Below are 23018 nucleotides of genomic sequence, written 5' to 3' on the forward strand. Positions count from 1 at the left end.
CAACTTGCATCAATTAATTGTTTGCAAATAACTAACTCAAAATCTAAATTCAAATAACTATTATATTATCCTAATAATACGTCTATTTGCACATATCTTAATCTTTTTTCTATAAAGAAAGATAAACATTATTCGTGGTACTTACATACTTGCTTGCCATTCTCTCTATTAATATAAAATATTTTCACACAATATAAGCGTAACGTAATGCAATGTCGATTTAAAAAAATTTTTTTTAGTTTTTTTTTAGTTACCAGCTTTCCCAGTGAAAAAGCGCACACGGGATACGCGTGGATTTTTTCCATATGTAACCCATGTGGGGATTATTATTTTGTCCCATGTGGGTTTCATATGGTAAATCCCACATGTAACCCATGTGGGATTACCCACGTGGGTTTAAGGTGACAAATTTCCATACGGACACCACATGGGAAAATCCGTCCCACGTAAATCCCATCAATCCCACACGGAACCCACGCGTAACCCATGTGGGACGCGGTTTTATTTTTCACTGGGAAGAAACGCTTCAAAAAAGCGTGTCTTAGGTCAGAAAATTTGGAAAATAAACATAAATAATAAATAAAAATAAATGTTTTAATTGAAAATCACGATTGTTTTAATTGATTGGCACGATGTTTTAAATGAATGTCATGGTTGTTTTAATTGGATCTCATGTTTGTTTTAAATGGATGTAAAAACCGGTATATATATATATATATATATATATATATATATATATATATATATATATATATATATATATATATATATATATATATATATATATATATATATATATATATATATATATATATATATATATATATATATAGATATATATATATATATATATATATATATATATATATATATATATATATATATATATATATATATATATATATATATATATATATATATATATATATATATATATATATATATATATATAATATTCCTAGATCGACCTAAAGGTGACTATTTGCGATAAAAATACCACACTTAAGGCAACTTTTTTGTTAAGGTGACATTTCTTGGTCACCTTAACGTTTCTTAGCTAGATTCTACATTCGTTAAATAGATTTTTAAAGATTACAATTTATCATAATAAATGTTAATGTTAAAAGAGTTGCCATTTAAATTTTCTCTTAAAAATAATGTTTTTTTCTCAAGTTATGAGTAATGTAAATTCGGGGTTGTATATCATGAAAAGTTTTATATGCAAATAAAAGCTGCGTTTCGGCTACACTCTACAGGTAGTTAGACTACACAGGTAGTTTTTCAGGTTTTAGACAGGTAGTAGACTACACAGGTAGTTTTTCAATGTCTAAACGCGTATGTAATTGAGTTATTATTGTTTCTATTAACAACTTAGAACTTAAGCTTCTATAATACCCTAAAACAGTTAATTTTAGATTAGAAACTAAGTCAGAGGTTTGTTTTTAAAAAATATACAAGCTCAATAAGCGAAAAAATTCGCTTTACGACGATAATCGAATCGCAGCGAGAATTGAATCGACGATAATCGAATCTCAGCGAGAATCTAAGTGCGCTATCACATGGCCGATTAAATGAAAGATAAGATCTTTTGTGAGTATTAATGCTTAATCAATCAATCAATATCAATAATTTATTTCTGAAATAAGATTTTACATTCAAGGATGTTTACAAATAGTAAATTTACTAATATAAAGTAAACACCTGCTAATGTCAGGGTTATATTTAATTCAAATAAATATAATGCTAATTTTCATAATATATAATAAAAATAATAAACTTTATAACAAAAAATAACGGTGCTAATAATAACTTTATAACATAAAAATAACGGTGCTAATAATACTACTACTAATAATAACAATAACAACAATAATCATAATAATAACAATAATAACAACAACTAATAATAATAATAATTATAATAACAATAATAATAGTAATAATAACAATAATAATAATAATAACAATATTAATATTAGTAGTAATAGTTAAAAGTAGTTAATAATAGTAATGTAAATATTTATAAAAATAACAATAAGCAATAGTAATGACAACAAAATATATAATAGAAATTAAAAAAAAAAAAATACTAAAGACAACAAAAATTGATTATAGAAATTATAAACATTAACCATATTTATTTAATAAAAAGTAGAATAATCTAGTTTTAAAGGTTGAGAATGAATTGAGAGCTTTTAGTTCTTAATTAAGGTTGTTCCAAGTTTTAATGCTTTGATTTTTTATAGATTTATGCCCGTATTTATGAGAGCAGTGTTTAGAGACAGACAGGTTTAAATTACAATGAATAACTACTTAATATGAATTTATAGTTTTAATATTTGTTATTACCGTTTATACTGAAATCGATTTAAAGTATACGAAACTTATACAGTAGTATTTTGTGTCTGACATTTAATATCAAGCACATCAACATTATGTTAAGGTTCAAAAATGTCCACCTGTAAATATAATTTTTTTATAATTTGAATATGATTTGTTTATTATTAGGCTATTTACGTTATTTCACAAAATTTTATTTGAATGAGTGACAGATAATTAAATTAAAAAAAAAAAAAAAGGTATTTAAATATATTTTCTTTGATTTATTCATTGATTTTAAAGTTATAAATAAATTATTTAATCTAGTGCGTAAAAGTGAAAAATGTCAACCAGAAAATGTTGCAAAGTACTATATTCAAAGAAAAATTGATCAAGAAGGTTTTCTCAAAATTAAAATTAATGACTCTATAGGTAAAATAGTTTTAAAATTATGTTTTAACATCATTGTCTCTACTTTTTTGACTTGTTATTATATATGTTATAATGGCTTGTTGTTAACTTTATAATGGCTTGTTGTTAACTTTATAATGGCTTATTGTTAACTTTATAATGGCTTGTTGTTAACTTTATAATGGCTTGTTGTTAACTTTATAATGGCTTGTTGTTAATTTTATAATGGCTTGTTATTAACTTTATAATAGCTTGTTGTTAACTTTATAATGGCTTGTTGTTAACTATAATGGTTGAGTTTTTATAATGGTACTTGTTGAGCACAAGTTGACTTTTTATAATGGCACTTTATCTTTTTAAATAATACTTGAGCAAACTTTTTTAGTAATGCTATATTTATATTATTAAATATATCATAAATAAATAAATCATTTACTATAATGTGTTATAGGTAGGGGTGTGGAGTTGTAAAAAAAAAGTACAGACTCCAACTCCAATCGTTGAAATTTTCAAAGTATAACTCCGACTCCAAAACAAAATTTTTGAAAAATTCTTTGAATTCTTTCAAAAATATTACGCGATAAGTTAAAAATTTTCTTTCTCCAAATTTATGAAAAGTTCTTTGAGGTTTGGTATAAATATAAGGTTAATTGAATATTTTGCACATGCACTTCCAATACTGAGAAGTTTTACTATTGGAGTCAGAGTAGTGATTTTGTATAGCGATTCCGACTCCACTAAAAATGTTGCAACTCTGACTCTGACTCCACAGCCCTGGTATATATTATAAGCAGTCAATCATTAAACCTTGAGGATCTTTTAGGTAAATTATAAACCTGTTTTAAAACTTACCTCGTGGTTTTTTTTCAATTAACTCAAATAGGAATGTCAAAAGAAAATTGAGACAAAGCCTTTACTTATCCATTTATTGTTATTATTTTTTTTTTTTTGACTTCAGTCTTTAATTTCAGCTCTTAAAACTCTTCTATTTGGATGAAATATATTATAAAAGTATCTTTAAAAAATTTAAACGACGCCTCAAGGTTTAGTTTCTTGTATATATATACAAGTTACTAAATATTGTTTTAAATTTCACATTAGGATTCTTTAGATATAAAATAAAACATCTGTATATAAATCTACATGATGACTTAAGGTTTGATTTATTCTTTCTTTATATATATTGTTTTAAAAGTCACCTCGAGTTTCTTTTGTTACTGAGTTTTAGGGGTCGTCCATAAAGAACATACGCTTTTTTTTGTCAATCCCCCTCCCCCTTCCCTTCCTCCCGCATTTTGCAATACGCTTTTTTAAGTACCCTCCACCTTCCTAAAAGTACCTACGCTTTTAACCTATTTACCTAACATTTCATGATATTTTTTTAAATTTAGAATCTCCTTTCATATATAATCAACCCACTGCCCTCCCATCTCATATACACCATCTGCAGACCCCCTCTTCCCCTCCGAGCTTATATATTTTATGGATGACCACTTACTATTAAAATGTCAATTACAAAATCTAGAGGTTACCTTAAAGTTTGTTTTTTAATACTTGTTTTATAAGTCAACTTTTTTGTCTTTCTTTTAAAAGTCTATATGTCACCTTAAGGTTTCTTTTATTGTTCCTTGTTATATATTGTTTTAAATTTTACATTAAGCTTTTTAGTTATAAAATAAAGTATTTTGAAAAAAATCTAGTTGACGCTTTAAGGTTAGGTTTATTTTTTCGTTTTTATATGTTTTAAAAATTACCTCTCAGTTCTTTTGTTTTACTGAGCTTTACTATAAAAATATATAATAGAAAAAATCTATCAGTTGCCTTAAGGTTTGTTTTATTGTTGCTTTCTAATTTTCATTTTAAAAATCATGTTAATTTTTTTTTTTGTTTGGCTGAATTATATTTTAAAATATCTTAAAAAAGTCTATGTCGCCTTAAGGTTTGCTTAATTGTTCCTTTTTATATATTGTGAATAGTTTTTTTTTTTTTTTTTAATTAGTTTTAAAAGTCACCTTAAGGTTTGTATGTTTGGCTGAATTATATTTTTAAAAATCTTCAACAAGTCGATATGTCGCTTTAAAGTTTGCTTAATTGTTTTTTGTTATATATTGTGAAAAAATTTTTTCTTTAGGTTTTTATGTTTAGCTGAATTATATTTTAAAATATCTTCAAAAAGTCTATATGTCGCCTTAAAGTTTGCTTAGTTGTTATATTGTGAATAGTTTTTTGTTTTTTTTACACAGTTTTAAAAGTCATCTTAAGATTTTTTTGTATGGCTGAATTATATTTTAAAAATATTCTCAAAAAGTCTATATGTTGTTTAAAGGTGTTGTTAGATTGCTCCTTGTTATTTATTTTAAATAATTATTTTTTAGTTAGTTTTAAAAGTCGCCTTAAGGTTTTTATGTTTGGCTGAATTATCTTTTAAAATATCTTCAAAAAGTCTATATGTTGCCTTGAAGTTTGCTTAATTGTTTCTTGTTATATATTGTAAAAAAATTATTTTGCTAGTTTTAAAAGTCAACCTAAGTTTTTTTTTGTTTGGTTGAATATTATTTTTTAATTTTAAAAAAAAGTCTATATGTCACCTTAAGGTTTGCTTAGTTGTTCCTTGTTATATATTGTAAATAGTTTGTTTGTTTTTTACATAGTTTTAAAAGTCACCTTAAGGTTTTTTTGTATAGCTGAATTATATTTTAAAAATACTCTCAAAAAGTTTTTATGTTGCCTTAAAGTTTGCTTAATTGTTTCTTGTTATATATTGTGAAAAAATTTTATTGCTAGTTTTAAAAGTCACCTTAAGGTTTTTTTTGTTTGGCTGAATTATATTTTTTCTATTTCTTAAATAAGTCTATATGTCACCTTAAGGTTTGCTTAATTGTTTCTTGTTATATGTTGTGAATGGTTTTTTTTTTTTTATTATTTAGTTTTAAAAGTCACCTTAAGGTTTTTATGTTTAGCTGAATTATATTTTAAAATATCTTCAAAAAGTCTATATGTCGCCTTAAAGTTTGCTTAGTTGTTATATTGTGAATAGTTTTTTGTTTTTTTTACACAGTTTTAAAAGTCATCTTAAGATTTTTTTGTATGGCTGAATTATATTTTAAAAATATTCTCAAAAAGTCTATATGTTGTTTTAAGGTTTGTTAGATTGCTCCTTGTTATTTATTTTAAAGAATTATTTTTTTATTATTATCTTTTAAAAAATCTTTAAAAAGGTATATATGTGACCTTGAAGTTTGCTTAATTTTTTCTTGTTATACATTGTGAAAAAATTTTTTTGCTAGTTTAAAAAGTAAACCTAATTTTTTTTTTTATTTAAAATTTTATATTTAAAAATATTTTATATTTTATATTTAAAATTTAATTTAATTTTATATTTAAAAATATCTTCAAATATTTTATGTCGTCATCGTTTTAAATTTATCTTAAGTTCTTTAGTATCAAAATAACATATTTCAAAAAAAACTAGATGACACCTTAAGATTTAGTTAATTCTTCCTTTTTTCTTATTGTCACCTCAAGTTTCTCATGCTTTTACTGAATTTTACTATAGAAGTATCTGTATAAAAGTTTTCACCTTGAGTGTTGTTTATATGTTCTTTTTTATATATTGTTTCAAAAGTCACCTTATGGTTTTATTTGTTTTACCGAGTTTACTATTAAATAATCTAGAGGTTGCCTTAAGATTTATTTTATTGTTACTTTTTACTTCTTTTTTTTTTAAATTCACCTTAAGGTTTTTTGTTTGGGCTGAATTATATTTTTAAAACATCTTTAGAGAGTCTATATGTCGCCATATGGGTTTGCAACATTTTTCCTTGTTAAATATTATTTTATATTTTACCTTAAGTTTCTTTAATTATAAAATAAAGTATTTAAAAATAAATCTAGTGAATGCTTTAAGGTTTGGTTTATTCTTCTTTATATGTTGCTCTAAAAGCCACTTTTTTTTAAAAATGGGTTTTACTATAGGAATATCTATATAAGTATCTAAATTTTGCCTAAAGGTTTGTTTTACTGCTCCTTTTTATATGTTGTTTTAAAAGTCAACTTAAATTTTTTTGTTTGTCTAAATTATATTTTAAAAATATCTGTAAAAGTAATTTAGATTTAACCAAGGGTTGTTTTTATTGTACTCTTTAAAGTTTTGTTTAAAAGTCACCTTAAGGTGGATGTCAACCAAAATTTAAAAAAAGCTGAATTTCAGCAAAAATTAATGCTACACTATTAAGTCTTTTAAATGGAATTAAAATCATGTATCAGGAATGAAAAAGAACTCTATGGTGAGTAACTTGCATAAAAGCTATAAAATATTATAAACTGCTTTTACTACTGTTACCATGGAAACCAAATCAATAAAATCGATGTGAAATCAAATTAAATCTATAAAGAGACTGTGAAAAGGGCTATTTCAATAAAATATCCTAAAATGACCACTTTTTTTGAACTAAAATGACTACAACTGAAAAAGGATTAATTTGAAAGAGTGATTTTTGTTTTATGATAACAATTGCTCTGGCAACTTAGAAAAAACTGTTTTCAATGGTTAAGGAACCTGGGAGTCAAAGAATTTTATAAGGCTTTGTTAAATAATAGGTTTTTAGTTTGATGCTAAACTTTTTTAGACTTATATAGACCATAATGTTCTATGGACCATAATGTTGAAAATATGGTTGCTAAGGGTGTTGCTAAGATAAATATTTTGATTTGGATAAATTTATTGAAGAAAAAAAAAGTAAAAAAAAATATATAGAAGTATATATTTTTTTATAATACAGAAATTTCTCTTTAAAAATACATATAAAAAATTTGATACATAACAAAAGTTTTTGTTAACATCCACCTTAAGGTTTTTTTGTTTGGCTTGATTATGTTTTAAAAGTACCTGTTCAAATTTTTTTATTTATAAAATAAGTTTTTTTTTAAAAAAATCTAGGAAACTTCTTAAGGTTTGGTTTTTTCTATCATTTTATATATTGATTTAAATTTGACCATTTTCTTTTTTTAGCTATAAAAGTTTTTTCTCCTAATAGTTTGAACTTTTAAATTTTAAAAAATGATGTCTTTTCATTATTTTTTGTAAAACAAGCTGAAATATAAGTAAAAATTATAAATTTAAATATTTTTGCTTTTTTTTGTTTTGTGTTTGCCTGGAAACTCTGAAAATATAATCAATTTTATATACCTGGAGCGCCATCGCATTTAAGTTAGGATCGGTTTTTTCCTATTAAAAAGTAGTTAAACAGTGACTTGTAATTTTTCACCATTTAACCACTGTTTATTTACGCTTGAAATTAAAATTATAAAGAGTTTTAAGTTCAAACAAGAACGGCTACTCAGCATTAGCACATCTAGAAGATTTGAAGTTTAGGAGTATTTTCATTTTTTGCAAAAAGCTGCAAGGAGCAAAATGTGCCTCAACACTCGCTATTACAAGACACTTAAAAATAAACACAAAATAGAGTTTCTCAAATGTAATAACATTAATAAAAATTAAATTAGTAAAATAATAATTTAGTACATAAAAATGATATATTTCTTAAACCCAGCTGTTTCAGGTCAAGATCAGTTTAAGAACAAAATAAAAAGAAATAATATAGGTATTTTAAAAAAGCCAAAAATGGTAACAATATTAGAAATTATAACTAAGAATTGACTCTATCTAAAGAACCAAAAATATTTTATTAAAATAAATGGTTTTCAAATGGTATGATCTCGTGAAAGGGCTCTCTAGCCTTAGATTGTTTTCGTATAGAAAAAGAAACTGGTTGCAGGATGATACCTTGCATTTACTTTTTATAAACAAATAAAAAGTCTTTATAAGTAAATAAACAGTTTTGTGTTTACTTGTACCCTTTTGTTTTCAATTTTAAATAAATAAAACTATTTTAAAAAGTTTTAAAAAGTTCGAACTTTTTTCCTAAATAGTTCAAAAGTGTTTAAAATTTTTTAAAAAAGTTCAAATTGGCAGCCCTAGTTTTACTATAAAAATATACAATTGAAAAAAAATTTATAAGTTGCTTTAAGGTTTGTTTTATTGTTGCTTTCTATTTTTCATTTTAAAGTCACTTTAAATTTTTGTTTGGCTGAGTTATATTTTTTAAATATCTACAAAAAGTATATATTTTGCCTTATAGTTTTCTATATTGTTTTTTGTTATATTTTGTTTTAAACTTTACCTTAAGTTTCTTTAGATATAAAATAAAGTATTTTAAAAGAACTAGATGACACTTAAAATTTAGTTTATTTTTCCTTTTTGTATATTGTTTTAAAAGTCACCTTTAGGTTTTTTTTGGTTTACTGAGTTTTACTATAAAAATATCTTTTAATAAATACGCAGGTTGCCTTAAGGTTTGTTTTATTGTTGCTTTTTAATTTTTATTCTAATAGTCACCCTAGGTTTTTTTGTTTGGCTGATTTATATTTTAAAATATCTTTAGAAGGTCTTTATGTCGCCCTTATGTTTGCTTTATTGTTCCTTGTTATATATTGTTTTAAGTCTTTATTCATAAATTAAAGTATTAAAAAAAGAATCTAGATGACACTTATGTTTAGATTTTTTTTCATTATAAATTGTTTTTAAAGTCACCTTTAGGCTGTTTTGTTTTTTTACTGAGTTTTATTATAAAAATATCTTTAAAAAGTTTATAAGACACCTTAAGGTTTAGTTAATTGTTCCTTGTTTTATATTGTTTTTAATTTTGTTTTAAGATACTTTAGTTATTAAATAAAATATATTTAAAGAAATAAATAGATGACACCCTAAAATTTGTTTTTATGATTCTTTTTGTATATTAATTTAAAATTCATTTTAAGGTTCTTTTGTTTGACTGAGTGTTATTATAAAAAGAGCTATAAAAAAATGCAGAGTTTGCCTTAAGGTATTGTCCATAAGTTAAGCAACAGGTATTGTCCATAAGTTACGCAACAAAAAAATTTCATATTATAAAAAGGAAAAATAGCTAATTAAGTTTAATGAAAATCACAGTTTAAAATAAATTTGTTGTTACCTGTTTAATAGACGATCCCTTACGGTTTGGCATGTGTTTTTTTTATATTTTGGTTTAGAAGTCATTTAAAGGTTCTTTTTTTTGACTGAGTTATATTATAAAAGTATTTGAAAAAAGTTTGAATGACGCCTAAAGGTTTGGTTTATTGGTTTATTTTAGTTATAAAATAAAACATGTAAAAAAAATCTAAGTAATGCCTTAGAGTTAGATTCTTTATTCTTTGTTTTATATTGGTTTAAAATAAGTCACCTTATTTTAAAAAAAATATCAAGGTTGCGCTTTATGTTGTTTGTTGTTATTTGTTGTTATAGGGTTGCCTGTGTGTTTTTCATTTTTTCCATCAATTCACATGAAATACTTAAAAGTCACATTAGTTTCTTATGTTTAATTTAGTTATTTTGTTTTTAAGTATAATAAAAAAACCTGCATGGTTTGGTTTATTGTTATGGTTCATATATTTTTTTAAGTCTCTTCGTGATTTTTTTCTTTTTTTTTTTGTCGAGTTATATTTAAAATATTTTTAAAGAATCTAAATGGTTTGGTTTATTGTTTTTTTGATACAAATATATTTTAAACTTATTTTAAGGTTCTCCTATATTGCTGATTTATATTATTGTAGTATGTATAAAAAAATTTAAATGTTGCCTTAAGGTTTGGTTTGTTATTTCTTTTTATATATTTATTTAAAAGTCATTCTAAGGTTCATTTGGCTGTTGTTTGGCTGATTTATATTATAAATACATCTATACAAATATCTAGATGATGGCTTTGATTCATTCTTCCTTGTTATATATTGTTTCAAATTCTTTAGATTGTTTTATTCATCAAATAATATTGCTATAAAAACTTTAATTTAAGTTTAATTTGCTGTTTTTATTGTATATTGTTTTAAAAGTCACTTTAAGGTTCTTTAATTAGTTGAGTTATGTTATAAAATAATCTAAAAATTTAGATAATGCCTTATGTTGCTAATTATTGAATCAAAAGTCATATTCATTGTTTCTATTTAATCTCTTTAAGTTTTATAAAGAAATTTTGATGATATTTTATGGTTTTTTTGTTGTAATGTCTTTAGTTAAGCAGCCCTCAAAATTAGGGCCGGTATTCTGCAATGCTGACCTTACTGTTCACCTCAAAGTGTTAGAGGTCAGCAAAAAATTGCTGACCTCATTTTAATGTTTTATGGTTTGTTTTTTATGGTTTTATGGTTTGTGTTTTATGGTTTATGTTTTATTACCTTTGTATCAAAAAATTTTTTGCCAACCAGATCCCGACATATAAGAGATTGAGGTCGGCAAATTATTACCGACCTCTTTTTTCCTAATTTCCAGGGTTGGTTAAATAATATCTTCCCTTAATATTCCTAATGATTTTAGATCTTAAATATTGATTGATGGAGCCATCAAAAAATATTAATGGTTTGGTTGAACTTCAGGGTTTAGTTTCTCATTTCTTGTTTTATATTGTTTTAAAAGTCATAAATTTTTTTTTTTTTAATGATTTTTATTGTATAAAAGTATCTAAAGTTTTCTTGATGACAATTAATTGTGATCCAATTGTGTTGATGAGGACTTATGTTTAACATATTTTCTGTGATTATTTATATTGTTTTAAGTCACTTTTAAATTGTAATTTTTAGCATTATTTTTATCATAATTGTTTTGCCATAATTAAAATTTCAAGTGTCATTTAAATTTATATTCTATAATCACAGGATAAGTAAAGTTTGAGTAATATATTTTTTAATTTTTGGTTGCTGAAATTTTGGAGGTTGTATGTATATTTTTATAGTATTCATAATCAAAACATTAAAATTTTTAAAACTAAAAGTTTAGTAAATAATATATCAGACTCACTTATTGTTTAACCAATTCAGGTTATGGTTGATAACCAATTCAGGTTATGGTTATGGCAACAGATAAGTTTCTGAAAGGGGACTTTCTTTTACAGTACAGAGGTATATTTTTAGGCTTTTTTTTTAGATTTTAATAAATCTTTTTTTTTTTTTTTAACATTTAGTTGTCATGTGAATATAAAGATTTTTACTTAGCTTTGTTAATATTAATTTGTTGGTAATGGTGGTCTTTGAATAATATGCGATGCAATTGTGTTGTTTGTGATGCAGTTGTGTTATTTGTGATGCAGTTGTGTTATTATGATGCAATTTTCTTAAGTTTTTCTGCCATGTTTATTAACATATTTTTAATCAATGTCAAGCATGATTGGGATCAAATGCGTTTGATTAAATACAATTACGTTAATTATAGATATCCTAATACAAATAAAAATATATGCAATCAGTATTATTCAAATACAAACACATTATATCTTTGAAAAACGCAAAACGCTCCTTTAAAAGTCCTGGAAATATCTATTGGGTGGCAACCCTGTCTCATGTGTATAAATATTTTTGTATCTGTATTAAATAGGTGATGTTATTAGTTTAAATGAGGCAAAATTGAGGTCCCAACAATATGAGAATGAAGGATTGGGGTGTTTTATTTATAATGGGATCAAAGATATTTATGGTAAATCTGTTTGGTAAGTAAAATATTTTTCATTTTTTATTATTATTTTCTCAAATTTGTATGGTTTATGGTTCTTAAATTTGTATAGCTTTTTTAGAACTGATTACATATATAAGTGTAAATTTTTTACATATTTAACAAAATATAGATACAAAAATAAACATTGATCATGAAATTTAAATTTACTCATGAAAATTATAAAACTTAAATTTACTCTATGATTGTTTTTTTTTCATCTGATACTCATTTCATTTCTGATTTTTGTTTTAAAGCATTGATGCTACAAACCAACTAAGTTTCATGGGATGCATGGTAAATGACTCACCTTCAATTTACGCCAATGCAAAAATGAAGAGAATAGTTGAGTCTAATTATGTTAGTCTTTGTCTTTTCGCTACAAAAACAATAGATGTTGGTACAGAACTCAGGTATATTTTATGTTCTGATATATTATTCCATTTGGGTTTCAGCTTACAATATATGGTTTGTATGATTTTTTTTTTAGGTCAAAAATTAGTTTTTAGTTAGTAAATTCTTATACTGTTTGTCATAAAATTATACTATAAAATTACTTTAAAATAATTCTTTAGGAAGTTTATGAATAAATAAAAGGGATGTAGTGTCTCAAAAAGAACACCAGCTTTAAATTACAATTTTTTTCTTTTATCTGGTGTCAGGAGCTCTTGATACTTATGATCTGCAATAAGAAAATATTTCATAGCAGTCCTAGAGCCATGATATAAAAGGACTCTAGGTACACAATTGATTGCTACTCTAAAGTCATTTTTTCCTTAAAAGTAGTTTAAAAGCCTCTTTTCATTTATTGTCTATGTTATTTAAAATGTTTGTTGCATGGTTTATAATTTTCAGGATATTTCCGCAATTCCGCAATATTTCTTTAAAATTTTATTTTTTTGAAATATCCAAATAATTTCAAGGAAATACAAGTAAAAAAATTTTTTTGTTACTTGTTAATAATTTAAACAGTAAAGGTAATTACTCAATTAATCTACGCTATATTTAGTTATGTTGTTTGTAGACATAATAATTTAGTTATTTCACCTAAAAATCTAGTGTAATTTAATATAATAATTTTTTCATATAAATTAAGTTAATTTATAAACTTTAGTTAAATAATTATTGAAGTAACAGTTGATTTTTGTGTGCGTTGATGCACTTTTTTAAGAAACATTGATAATTATTTTTTTAAAAACAAAACTACTACAAACTTAAACTTCTAAAACCCCCAACATTGTCATTCGCACCTCAAAATTTTACTATTTTAACCATTTTAGCACTACATCAATGATTTCCTTACTGAAAAAATTAAAATATTTAAACATTTTTCAGATTCAAATAATGTTTATATTATGTGTGTTATAATGTATATTATATTCTTAGACATACAAATTGCATTTAGATACTTCTTAAAAATATTTTCCAGTTTTTTCTAGGTATTTTCGGAAGCAAAAAAACCTGGATTTTTAAAATATGATCTTGGTAATCTCTTTTGTTTAGTAATTATAAAAAATTTATACAACTATGGAAATTGCTAACTAGACAGTTTACATTTTTTTATGAATTTTTTTTACAGTTCTATTCAGTTGTATTTTTTCATAAATCTAGTATGCAGATGGGAAATCATTTTTATCTGTTGTTAATTTCACACATCTCTCTTAGTTTCAAACCAGTTTTTTGTGGTCTCAGTTGAAGATTATTTTATTCTGCATCAATGTAATATATTTAGCAACCTGTTAGGCTGCAATAACTCATTTGTCTTGGGCAAGTGTATAAATGAATTTTATTTATACACTTGCATACAACTAATGATTTTTGTGAATGTCTTTTATTTATCACCATCATTGTTACTATCACCATCATCATCATCATCATCTTTTAATGTCATAATTTTATTTTTTGCACTTGATTGATTTTTCCCATAATACTTTATCTCCAATATTTACTATCTTTAAAATCGTACTTATTATTATTTTTTTTTTTTGGTCTATTTTTTATTTGTTCTTGACTTAAAATACCTGTTATAACATATGTAGTTTGCACAAGCACATGTAACATAAAGTTTTTAGAAGAAATAATTTTGATTTTTTTAGATACGATTATGGTGATAAAGTTTAGAAAATGTTCTGGCGGACCATGGTGTGTTTTATTTAAGTTAAAATTTATTTTATAGTTTATTATAAAATAAATTATAATTTTTTGTCTATTAATTATCATAACTTTATTGAATTTTATTTTTATTTTAAAATATAATTTAATCTTTAAAATATTAATTTAGAGTTTATTACTATCATTGTTTGTTCAACATTAGAAGTTCAAGGTAATACTTTTTGCTCTTGTTACTTCTATCTAAAGTATTAAAAATTATTTACAAAGTTTTTAGGTTTTACAGAAGTGGTGTGAGGGTGGGGGGGGGTGTACATTTGAAAAAGGACTGTTCTATTTAAAAATCAATGACATGGTAGCTTTTTGTTTTCGTTTATTTAAATTTGTAGATGAAGAAATAATAAGGATTCAGGAGTGGAAAAATGACTAGTATGATAAAATGAAAAAACCTTAGCAGATGCTTGTTTTGCTATAGATGGCCTTGATTTTGTCCAGACTATTAAGACTGTTGTGATTAATCAAATACTCAGGCTTCTGATATATTTTTGATGTACTATAATGTGCAAATACTATACAGTTATTTTTTTATTTTTTTTAATTGAGCATATATTTAGACATTTAAGGTATATTATTTAGACAAACTTGTTAAAAATTAAAATTACTTGTATCCTTATTAATTGTTAAGGCATCATTCTTACAGCCATTGTGTTATAACCAGGCTAATTATGTTGAAATTGGAGCAATAAATAGGGAGGTATAATTTGAGTTATATTTTATTGTTATTTTTCATATAATAAAACAATTGTGTTTTGATTTTATTTAAAAACTCATAACATAAGCAGGTTTCGTAATAAAGGTTTTTTCTTGGACATTATTTTTTTGTACAGGTGACCTCAGTAAATCAAAGTATAGTGGTTTAATATCTTAGTGGTTATTTCATTTCACTTTTGTTAAACTTTTTATGACAAAATTAAAACTGTTTTATTTTTTTGAGATATAAAATAAGCTTGTAACTTAAAGTTGAGGTATAAAATAAGCTTGTAACTTAAAGTTGAGGTATAAAATAAGCTTGTAACTTAAAGTTGAGGTATAAAATAAGCTTGTAACTTAAAGTTGAGGTATAAAATAAGCTTGTAACTTAAAGTTGAGATATAAAATAAGCTTGTAACTTAAAGTTGAGGTATAAAATAAGCTTGTAACTTAAAGTTAAGGTATAAAATAAGCTTGTAACTTAAAGTTGAGGTATAAAATAAGCTTGTAACTTAAAGTTGAGATATAAAATAAGCTTGTAACTTAAAGTTGAGATATAAAATAAGCTTGTAACTTAAAGTTGAGATATAAAATAAGCTTGTAACTTAAAGTTGAGGTATAAAATAAGCTTGTAACTTAAAGTTGAGGTATAAAATAAGCTTGTAACTTAAAGTTGAGGTATAAAATAAGCTTGTAACTTAAAGTTGAGATATAAAATAAGCTTGTAACTTAAAGTTGAGGTATAAAATAAGCTTGTAACTTAAAGTTGAGATATAAAATAAGCTTGTAACTTAAAGTTGAGGTATAAAATAAGCTTGTAACTTAAAGTTGAGATATAAAATAAGCTTGTAACTTAAAGTTGAGGTATAAAATAAGCTTGTAACTTAAAGTTGAGATATAAAATAAGCTTGTAACTTAAAGTTGAGATATAAAATAAGCTTGTAACTTAAAGTTGAGATATAAAATAAGCTTGTAACTTAAAGTTGAGATATAAAATAAGCTTGTAACTTAAAGTTGAGGTATAAAATAAGCTTGTAACTTAAAGTTGAGGTATAAAATAAGCTTGTAACTTAAAGTTGAGGTATAAAATAAGCTTGTAACTTAAAGTTGAGGTATAAAATAAGCTTGTAACTTAAAGTTGAGATATAAAATAAGCTTGTAACTTAAAGTTGAGGTATAAAATAAGCTTGTAACTTAAAGTTGAGGTATAAAATAAGCTTGTAACTTAAAGTTGAGGTATAAAATAAGCTTGTAACTTAAAGTTGAGGTATAAAATAAGCTTGTAACTTAAAGTTGAGGTATAAAATAAGCTTGTAACTTAAAGTTGAGATATAAAATAAGCTTGTAACTTAAAGTTGAGGTATAAAATAAGCTTGTAACTTAAAGTTGAGGTATAAAATAAGCTTGTAACTTAAAGTTGAGGTATAAAATAAGCTTGTAACTTAAAGTTGAGGTATAAAATAAGCTTGTAACTTAAAGTTGAGGTATAAAATAAGCTTGTAACTTAAAGTTGAGGTATAAAATAAGCTTGTAACTTAAAGTTGAGGTATAAAATAAGCTTTTAACTTAAAGTTGAGGTATAAAATAAGCTTGTAACTTAAAGTTGAGGTATAAAATAAGCTTGTAACTTAAAGTTGAGGTATAAAATAAGCTTGTAACTTACAGTTGAGATATAAAATAAGCTTGTAACTTAAAGTTGAGGTATAAAATAAGCTTGTAACTTAAGTATAGATATAAAATAAGCTTGTAACTTAAAGTTGAGGTATAAAATAAGCTTGTAACTTAAAGTTGAGATATAAAATAAGCTTGTAACTTAAAGTTGAGGTATAAAATAAGCTTGTAACTTAAAGTTGAGATATAAAATAAGCTTGTAACTTAAAGTTGAGGTATAAAATAAGCTTGTAACTTAAAGTTGAGATATAAAATAAGCTTGTAACTTAAAGTTGAGGTATAAAATAAGCTTGTAACTTAAAGTTGAGATATAAAATAAGCTTGTAACTTAAAGTTGAGGTATAAAATAAGCTTGTAACTTAAAGTTGAGATATAAAATAAGCTTGTAACTTAAAGTTGAGATATAAAATAAGCTTGTAACTTAAAGTTGAGGTATAAAATAAGCTTGTAACTTAAAGTTGAGATATAAAATAAGCTTGTAACTTAAAGTTGAGATATAAAATAAGCTTGTAACTTAAAGTTGAGATATAAAATAAGCTTGTAACTTAAAGTTGAGATATAAAATAAGCTTGTAACTTAAAGTTGAGGTATAAAATAAGCTTGTAACTTAAAGTTGAGATATAAAATAAGCTTGTAACTTAAAGTTGAGATATAAAATAAGCTTGTAACTTAAAGTTGAGATATAAAATAAGCTTGTAACCTTAAGTTGAGGTATAAAATAAGCTTGTAACTTAAAGTTGAGATATAAAATAAGCTTGTAACTTAAAGTTGAGGTATAAAATAAGCTTGTAACTTAAAGTTGAGATATAAAATAAGCTTGTAACTTAAAGTTGAGATATAAAATAAGCTTGTAACTTAAAGTTGAGGTATAAAATAAGCTTGTAACTTAAAGTTGAGATATAAAATAAGCTTGTAACTTAAAGTTGAGATATAAAATAAGCTTGTAACTTAAAGTTGAGGTATAAAATAAGCTTGTAACTTAAAGTTGAGATATAAAATAAGCTTGTAACTTAAAGTTGAGGTATAAAATAAGCTTGTAACTTAAAGTTGAGATATAAAATAAGCTTGTAACTTAAAGTTGAGGTATAAAATAAGCTTGTAACTTAAAGTTGAGATATAAAATAAGCTTGTAACTTAAAGTTGAGATATAAAATACGCTTGTAACTTAAAGTTGAGATATAAAATAAGCTTGTAACTTAAAGTTGAGGTATAAAATAAGCTTGTAACTTAAAGTTGAGATATAAAATAAGCTTGTAACTTAAAGTTGAGATATAAAATAAGCTTGTAACTTAAAGTTGAGGTATAAAATAAGCTTGTAACTTAAAGTTGAGATATAAAATAAGCTTGTAACTTAAAGTTGAGATATAAAATAAGCTTGTAACTTAAAGTTGAGATATAAAATAAGCTTGTAACTTAAAGTTGAGGTATAAAATAAGCTTGTAACTTAAAGTTGAGATATAAAATAAGCTTGTAACTTAAAGTTGAGGTATAAAATAAGCTTGTAACTTAAAGTTGAGATATAAAATAAGCTTGTAACTTAAAGTTGAGATATAAAATAAGCTTGTAACTTAAAGTTGAGATATAAAATAAGCTTGTAACTTAAAGTTGAGATATAAAATAAGCTTGTAACTTAAAGTTGAGATATAAAATAAGCTTGTAACTTAAAGTTGAGATATAAAATAAGCTTGTAACTTAAAGTTGAGATATAAAATAAGCTTGTAACTTAAAGTTGAGATATAAAATAAGCTTGTAACTTAAAGTTGAGATATAAAATAAGCTTGTAACTTAAAGTTGAGATATAAAATAAGCTTGTAACTTAAAGTTGAGCTATAAAATAAGCTTGTAACTTAAAGTTGAGGTATAAAATAAGCTTGTAACTTAAAGTTGAGATATAAAATAAGCCTGTAACTTAAAGTTGAGGTATAAAATAAGCTTGTAACTTAAAGTTGAGATATAAAATAAGCTTGTAACTTAAAGTTGAGGTATAAAATAAGCTTGTAACTTAAAGTTGAGATATAAAATAAGCTTGTAACTTAAAGTTGAGATATAAAATAAGCTTGTAACTTAAAGTTGAGGTATAAAATAAGCTTGTAACTTAAAGTTGAGATATAAAATAAGCTTGTAACTTAAAGTTGAGGTATAAAATAAGCTTGTAACTTAAAGTTGAGATATAAAATAAGCTTGTAACTTAAAATTGAGGTATAAAATAAGCTTGTAACTTAAAGTTGAGATATAAAATAAGCTTGTAACTTAAAGTTGAGATATAAAATAAGCTTGTAACTTAAAGTTGAGGTATAAAATAAGCTTGTAACTTAAAGTTGAGATATAAAATAAGCTTGTAACTTAAAGTTGAGGTATAAAATAAGCTTGTAACTTAAAGTTGAGATATAAAATAAGCTTGTAACTTAAAGTTGAGATATAAAATAAGCTTGTAACTTAAAGTTGAGGTATAAAATAAGCTTGTAACTTAAAGTTGAGATATAAAATAAGCTTGTAACTTAAAGTTGAGATATAAAATAAGCTTGTAACTTAAAGTTGAGATATAAAATAAGCTTGTAACTTAAAGTTGAGGTATAAAATAAGCTTGTAACTTAAAGTTGAGATATAAAATAAGCTTGTAACTTAAAGTTGAGGTATAAAATAAGCTTGTAACTTAAAGTTGAGATATAAAATAAGCTTGTAACTTAAAGTTGAGATATAAAATAAGCTTGTAACTTAAAGTTGAGATATAAAATAAGCTTGTAACTTAAAGTTGAGATATAAAATAAGCTTGTAACTTAAAGTTGAGATATAAAATAAGCTTGTAACTTAAAGTTGAGATATAAAATAAGCTTGTAACTTAAAGTTGAGATATAAAATAAGCTTGTAACTTAAAGTTGAGATATAAAATAAGCTTGTAACTTAAAGTTGAGATATAAAATAAGCTTGTAACTTAAAGTTGAGATATAAAATAAGCTTGTAACTTAAAGTTGAGATATAAAATAAGCTTGTAACTTAAAGTTGAGATATAAAATAAGCTTGTAACTTAAAGTTGAGATATAAAATAAGCTTGTAACTTAAAGTTGAGATATAAAATAAGCTTGTAACTTAAAGTTGAGATATAAAATAAGCTTGTAACTTAAAGTTGAGATATAAAATAAGCTTGTAACTTAAAGTTGAGGTATAAAATAAGCTTGTAACTTAAAGTTGAGATATAAAATAAGCTTGTAACTTAAAGTTGAGGTATAAAATAAGCTTGTAACTTAAAGTTGAGATATAAAATAAGCTTGTAACTTAAAGTGGAGATATAAAATAAGCTTGTAACTTAAAGTTGAGGTATAAAATAAGCTTGTAACTTAAAGTTGAGATATAAAATAAGCTTGTAACTTAAAGTTGAGGTATAAAATAAGCTTGTAACTTAAAGTTGAGATATAAAATAAGCTTGTAACTTAAAGTGGAGATATAAAATAAGCTTGTAACTTAAAGTTGAGATATAAAATAAGCTTGTAACTTAAAGTGGAGATATAAAATAAGCTTGTAACTTAAAGTTGAGATATAAAATAAGCTTGTAACTTAAAGTTGAGATATAAAATAAGCTTGTAACTTAAAGTTGAGATATAAAATAAGCTTGTAACTTAAAGTTGAGATATAAAATTAAGTCTATAAACTATAGTCTATAACTCTTTGCTTTCAGGGTTGTCTCTTGCAATAAATATTTGGTTTTGGTATAAAACACCATGCTAAAAAATAAATATCAACATGTTTATTAAGCAGATATATTAAACTATAGGCAGGTGTACTGTATTCAGTGGGTGTACTAGACAGGTGTTAATAAGTTACTGGTTGATCATATGCATAAAATGAAGATATATTTTATCTGTGAAAAACTGTGAACCTATGGAATTAATTACTCAAAAACTACTTATCAAGTGTTACTAATTTTTTGAAAGAACTTTTAAAAAATATATTTTTAAAATTTATTTTATCAAGTTAAAATGAGTAAAGAAACAACAAATACTTTTTTGTCACATGTTAAACTGGATTGTGTTACTCAAGCTTTGGTTAGATTTAGGCAAATCCATTTAAATTCTTTGCATTTTACTAAATTGTTAGTAAAATGCAACAAAGTACTAAAATTAAATAGTGTACAAATTATTAAAATTAAACAGTTTTATATAACCTTACAACAATTTTTAAAACCTTAACAAAGTTAAAACTCTTTATAAAGGACAGCATTTAATGATTAATACTCAATATTAGATGTGAAATTCTGTGTAAATATGTGCGGCAGTTGAAAAAAAAAATTATTACATTATAGTTTTGTAATGATTGGAATATAAAGAAAGGATATAAAAGTTGTATAAAAATTCTTTTTTTTTTTAGTTTTTCTAGTTTATTTAATTGAAATTTGATATTTCGTTACAATTTTGTTTCTTTATTTAAGTTTTTTGTTTTTGTTATCAATTTTTATCGAAGTTATGAACACTGTATGTTTTAAAAAAATTAAATATTGCAAAATGTCAGTAATATTTAATATATTACTAACATTTCCCATTACTTAAATTTTTTTAATTTTATAATTTAAAAATTTTAAAGTGTTTTTTGCGTTTAATTAAGTTTTTATGTTAACTTATCAGCCATTTGTTGTTTAGAATTTAGATGTTTTGAAAGTTACATGGGAAAAGCCATTGTTTGATGATTCTGACTCAGAAATCGAATATCATTATCAATCCCCTGTTGATATCATTACTGAATCAAGTTTTAAAAAATGTGATCTTATTTTTCAAAAAGAAAATGAGTTAGTGTGTTCGTCACCAAACAAAGAAACAGAGTTTATTGCCATACTTCCTAGTTTAATTACAACTTCTATAATTGAAAGATGTGCTTCTTGGGAAGAACTAAAAACCTTTTCAGAAGCTTCCAATAGTAATATTTCTAAAGAAGACCTAAAATCAACTTGTGATGATTTTGGTAAAACTACCAGAAAATGTTTGGATCTAATTAAAACACATGGCAAAATTGAGGTTGATACCTCAAAACCAGAAACCAACAAGTACACAAAACCTGCACGACTTTGTTTATTTTGCAAAGTTCCTCAGACTCGGTTAAAACGCCATATTCTTTTAAAGCATGGCACTGAAACTTCAGTATTGCCTCTTTTAACAATGAACTCTGAAGATCAGAATCGTTACGTAGAAATATTTCGAAAGGAAGCAATTAGAAATCACAATGTTTCACTTGTGGAATCAGGTGAATTATGTTTTATTAGAGAAAGAAAGTCTAAAATACTGAACTGCAATTAGGGTAGATTAGGGTAATTTAAGCACCTTGGTAATATGAGCATACTTAAAGATCTCTTAGATGTAACCTGTGAAGTTGCTTTGTATTTTTTAAATTGACTTTATGTGGTGATAACAGGAATCAGTACAACTAGCGTAAATTCGTATTCAGGAATTAGCGGCTATCATCTAATTAAAACGCTGTTAAATTTTTTGCGTTGTTAAAATAATATCATCACGTATGAACAAACCTGTGGCGCAAAATTTTGATGCTCAAATAATGAAATTAACTTTTTCACAGAGAAAAATATGTTAGCTAAAAATCTAATTCATTTTTGTTTGAAAAATGCATAGAAATATTTGGTTTTGACTTTATTAAAAGATGCTATTTTTGTGTAATATGATAAATGCTCAAATTACCCAGTGTTTTTCATTGAAATTACTTAGTTTAAAGTCCTAAAATAGCAGTGGTTTTAATTGTTTTTGAATAAAAAGCAAAAAAAAAAGTAAAAAATTTTGATAATTTAACAATACTAAATCTTTTTCTGTAATTTAACTTTAAAAAATCTGAATTTTTATTGTTCAATGATTTGAATTAATAAAATTAAAAAAATAACGAACTAATTTTTTTTCTTTTTATTTAGGGCTTTTGTTAAAGACTTTGTTAAAAAAGCTTTTGTAAAAAACATTGCGTCAAATTATCTCATTTCAATATATTCGTTGTATAGGCTGGTTTGGCGCTTAACCATTCATATGTAAAAATATATATATACAAATATATATATATACAAATATATATATATACAAATATATATATATATACAAATATATATATATACAAATATATATATATATACAAATATATATATATATACAAATATATATATATATATACAAATATATATATATATACAAATATATATATATACAAATATATATATATA

At 24.0% G+C, this 23018-nt stretch overlaps 1 protein-coding gene across 2 annotated transcripts; it reads left to right on the forward strand.

Annotated features, from left to right (window-relative positions):
* Positions 1–1478: 1478 nt before the first annotated feature.
* Positions 1479–22536, forward strand: LOC136082890 (uncharacterized). 2 transcript variants are annotated; one of them, XM_065802246.1, is made up of 8 exons: positions 1479–1590; positions 2647–2751; positions 11643–11700; positions 12173–12284; positions 12544–12699; positions 14383–14428; positions 15081–15149; positions 21448–22536. In XM_065802246.1, exons 6-8 carry the CDS (start codon positions 14411–14413, stop codon positions 22096–22098), a joined length of 738 nt encoding a protein of 245 aa, XP_065658318.1. In that variant the 5' UTR covers positions 1479–1590; positions 2647–2751; positions 11643–11700; positions 12173–12284; positions 12544–12699; positions 14383–14410; the 3' UTR covers positions 22099–22536. The 2 variants fall into 2 exon arrangements, with proteins under 2 accessions (XP_065658318.1, XP_065658319.1); XM_065802247.1 differs by lacking the exons at positions 1479–1590; positions 2647–2751; positions 11643–11700; positions 12173–12284; positions 15081–15149 and having other exon boundaries at positions 12558–12699.
* The last annotated feature ends 482 nt before the right edge of the window (positions 22537–23018 follow it).

Source organism: Hydra vulgaris, chromosome 08 (assembly GCF_038396675.1).
Source record: "Hydra vulgaris chromosome 08, alternate assembly HydraT2T_AEP".
Taxonomy (NCBI): Eukaryota; Metazoa; Cnidaria; class Hydrozoa; order Anthoathecata; family Hydridae; genus Hydra; species Hydra vulgaris.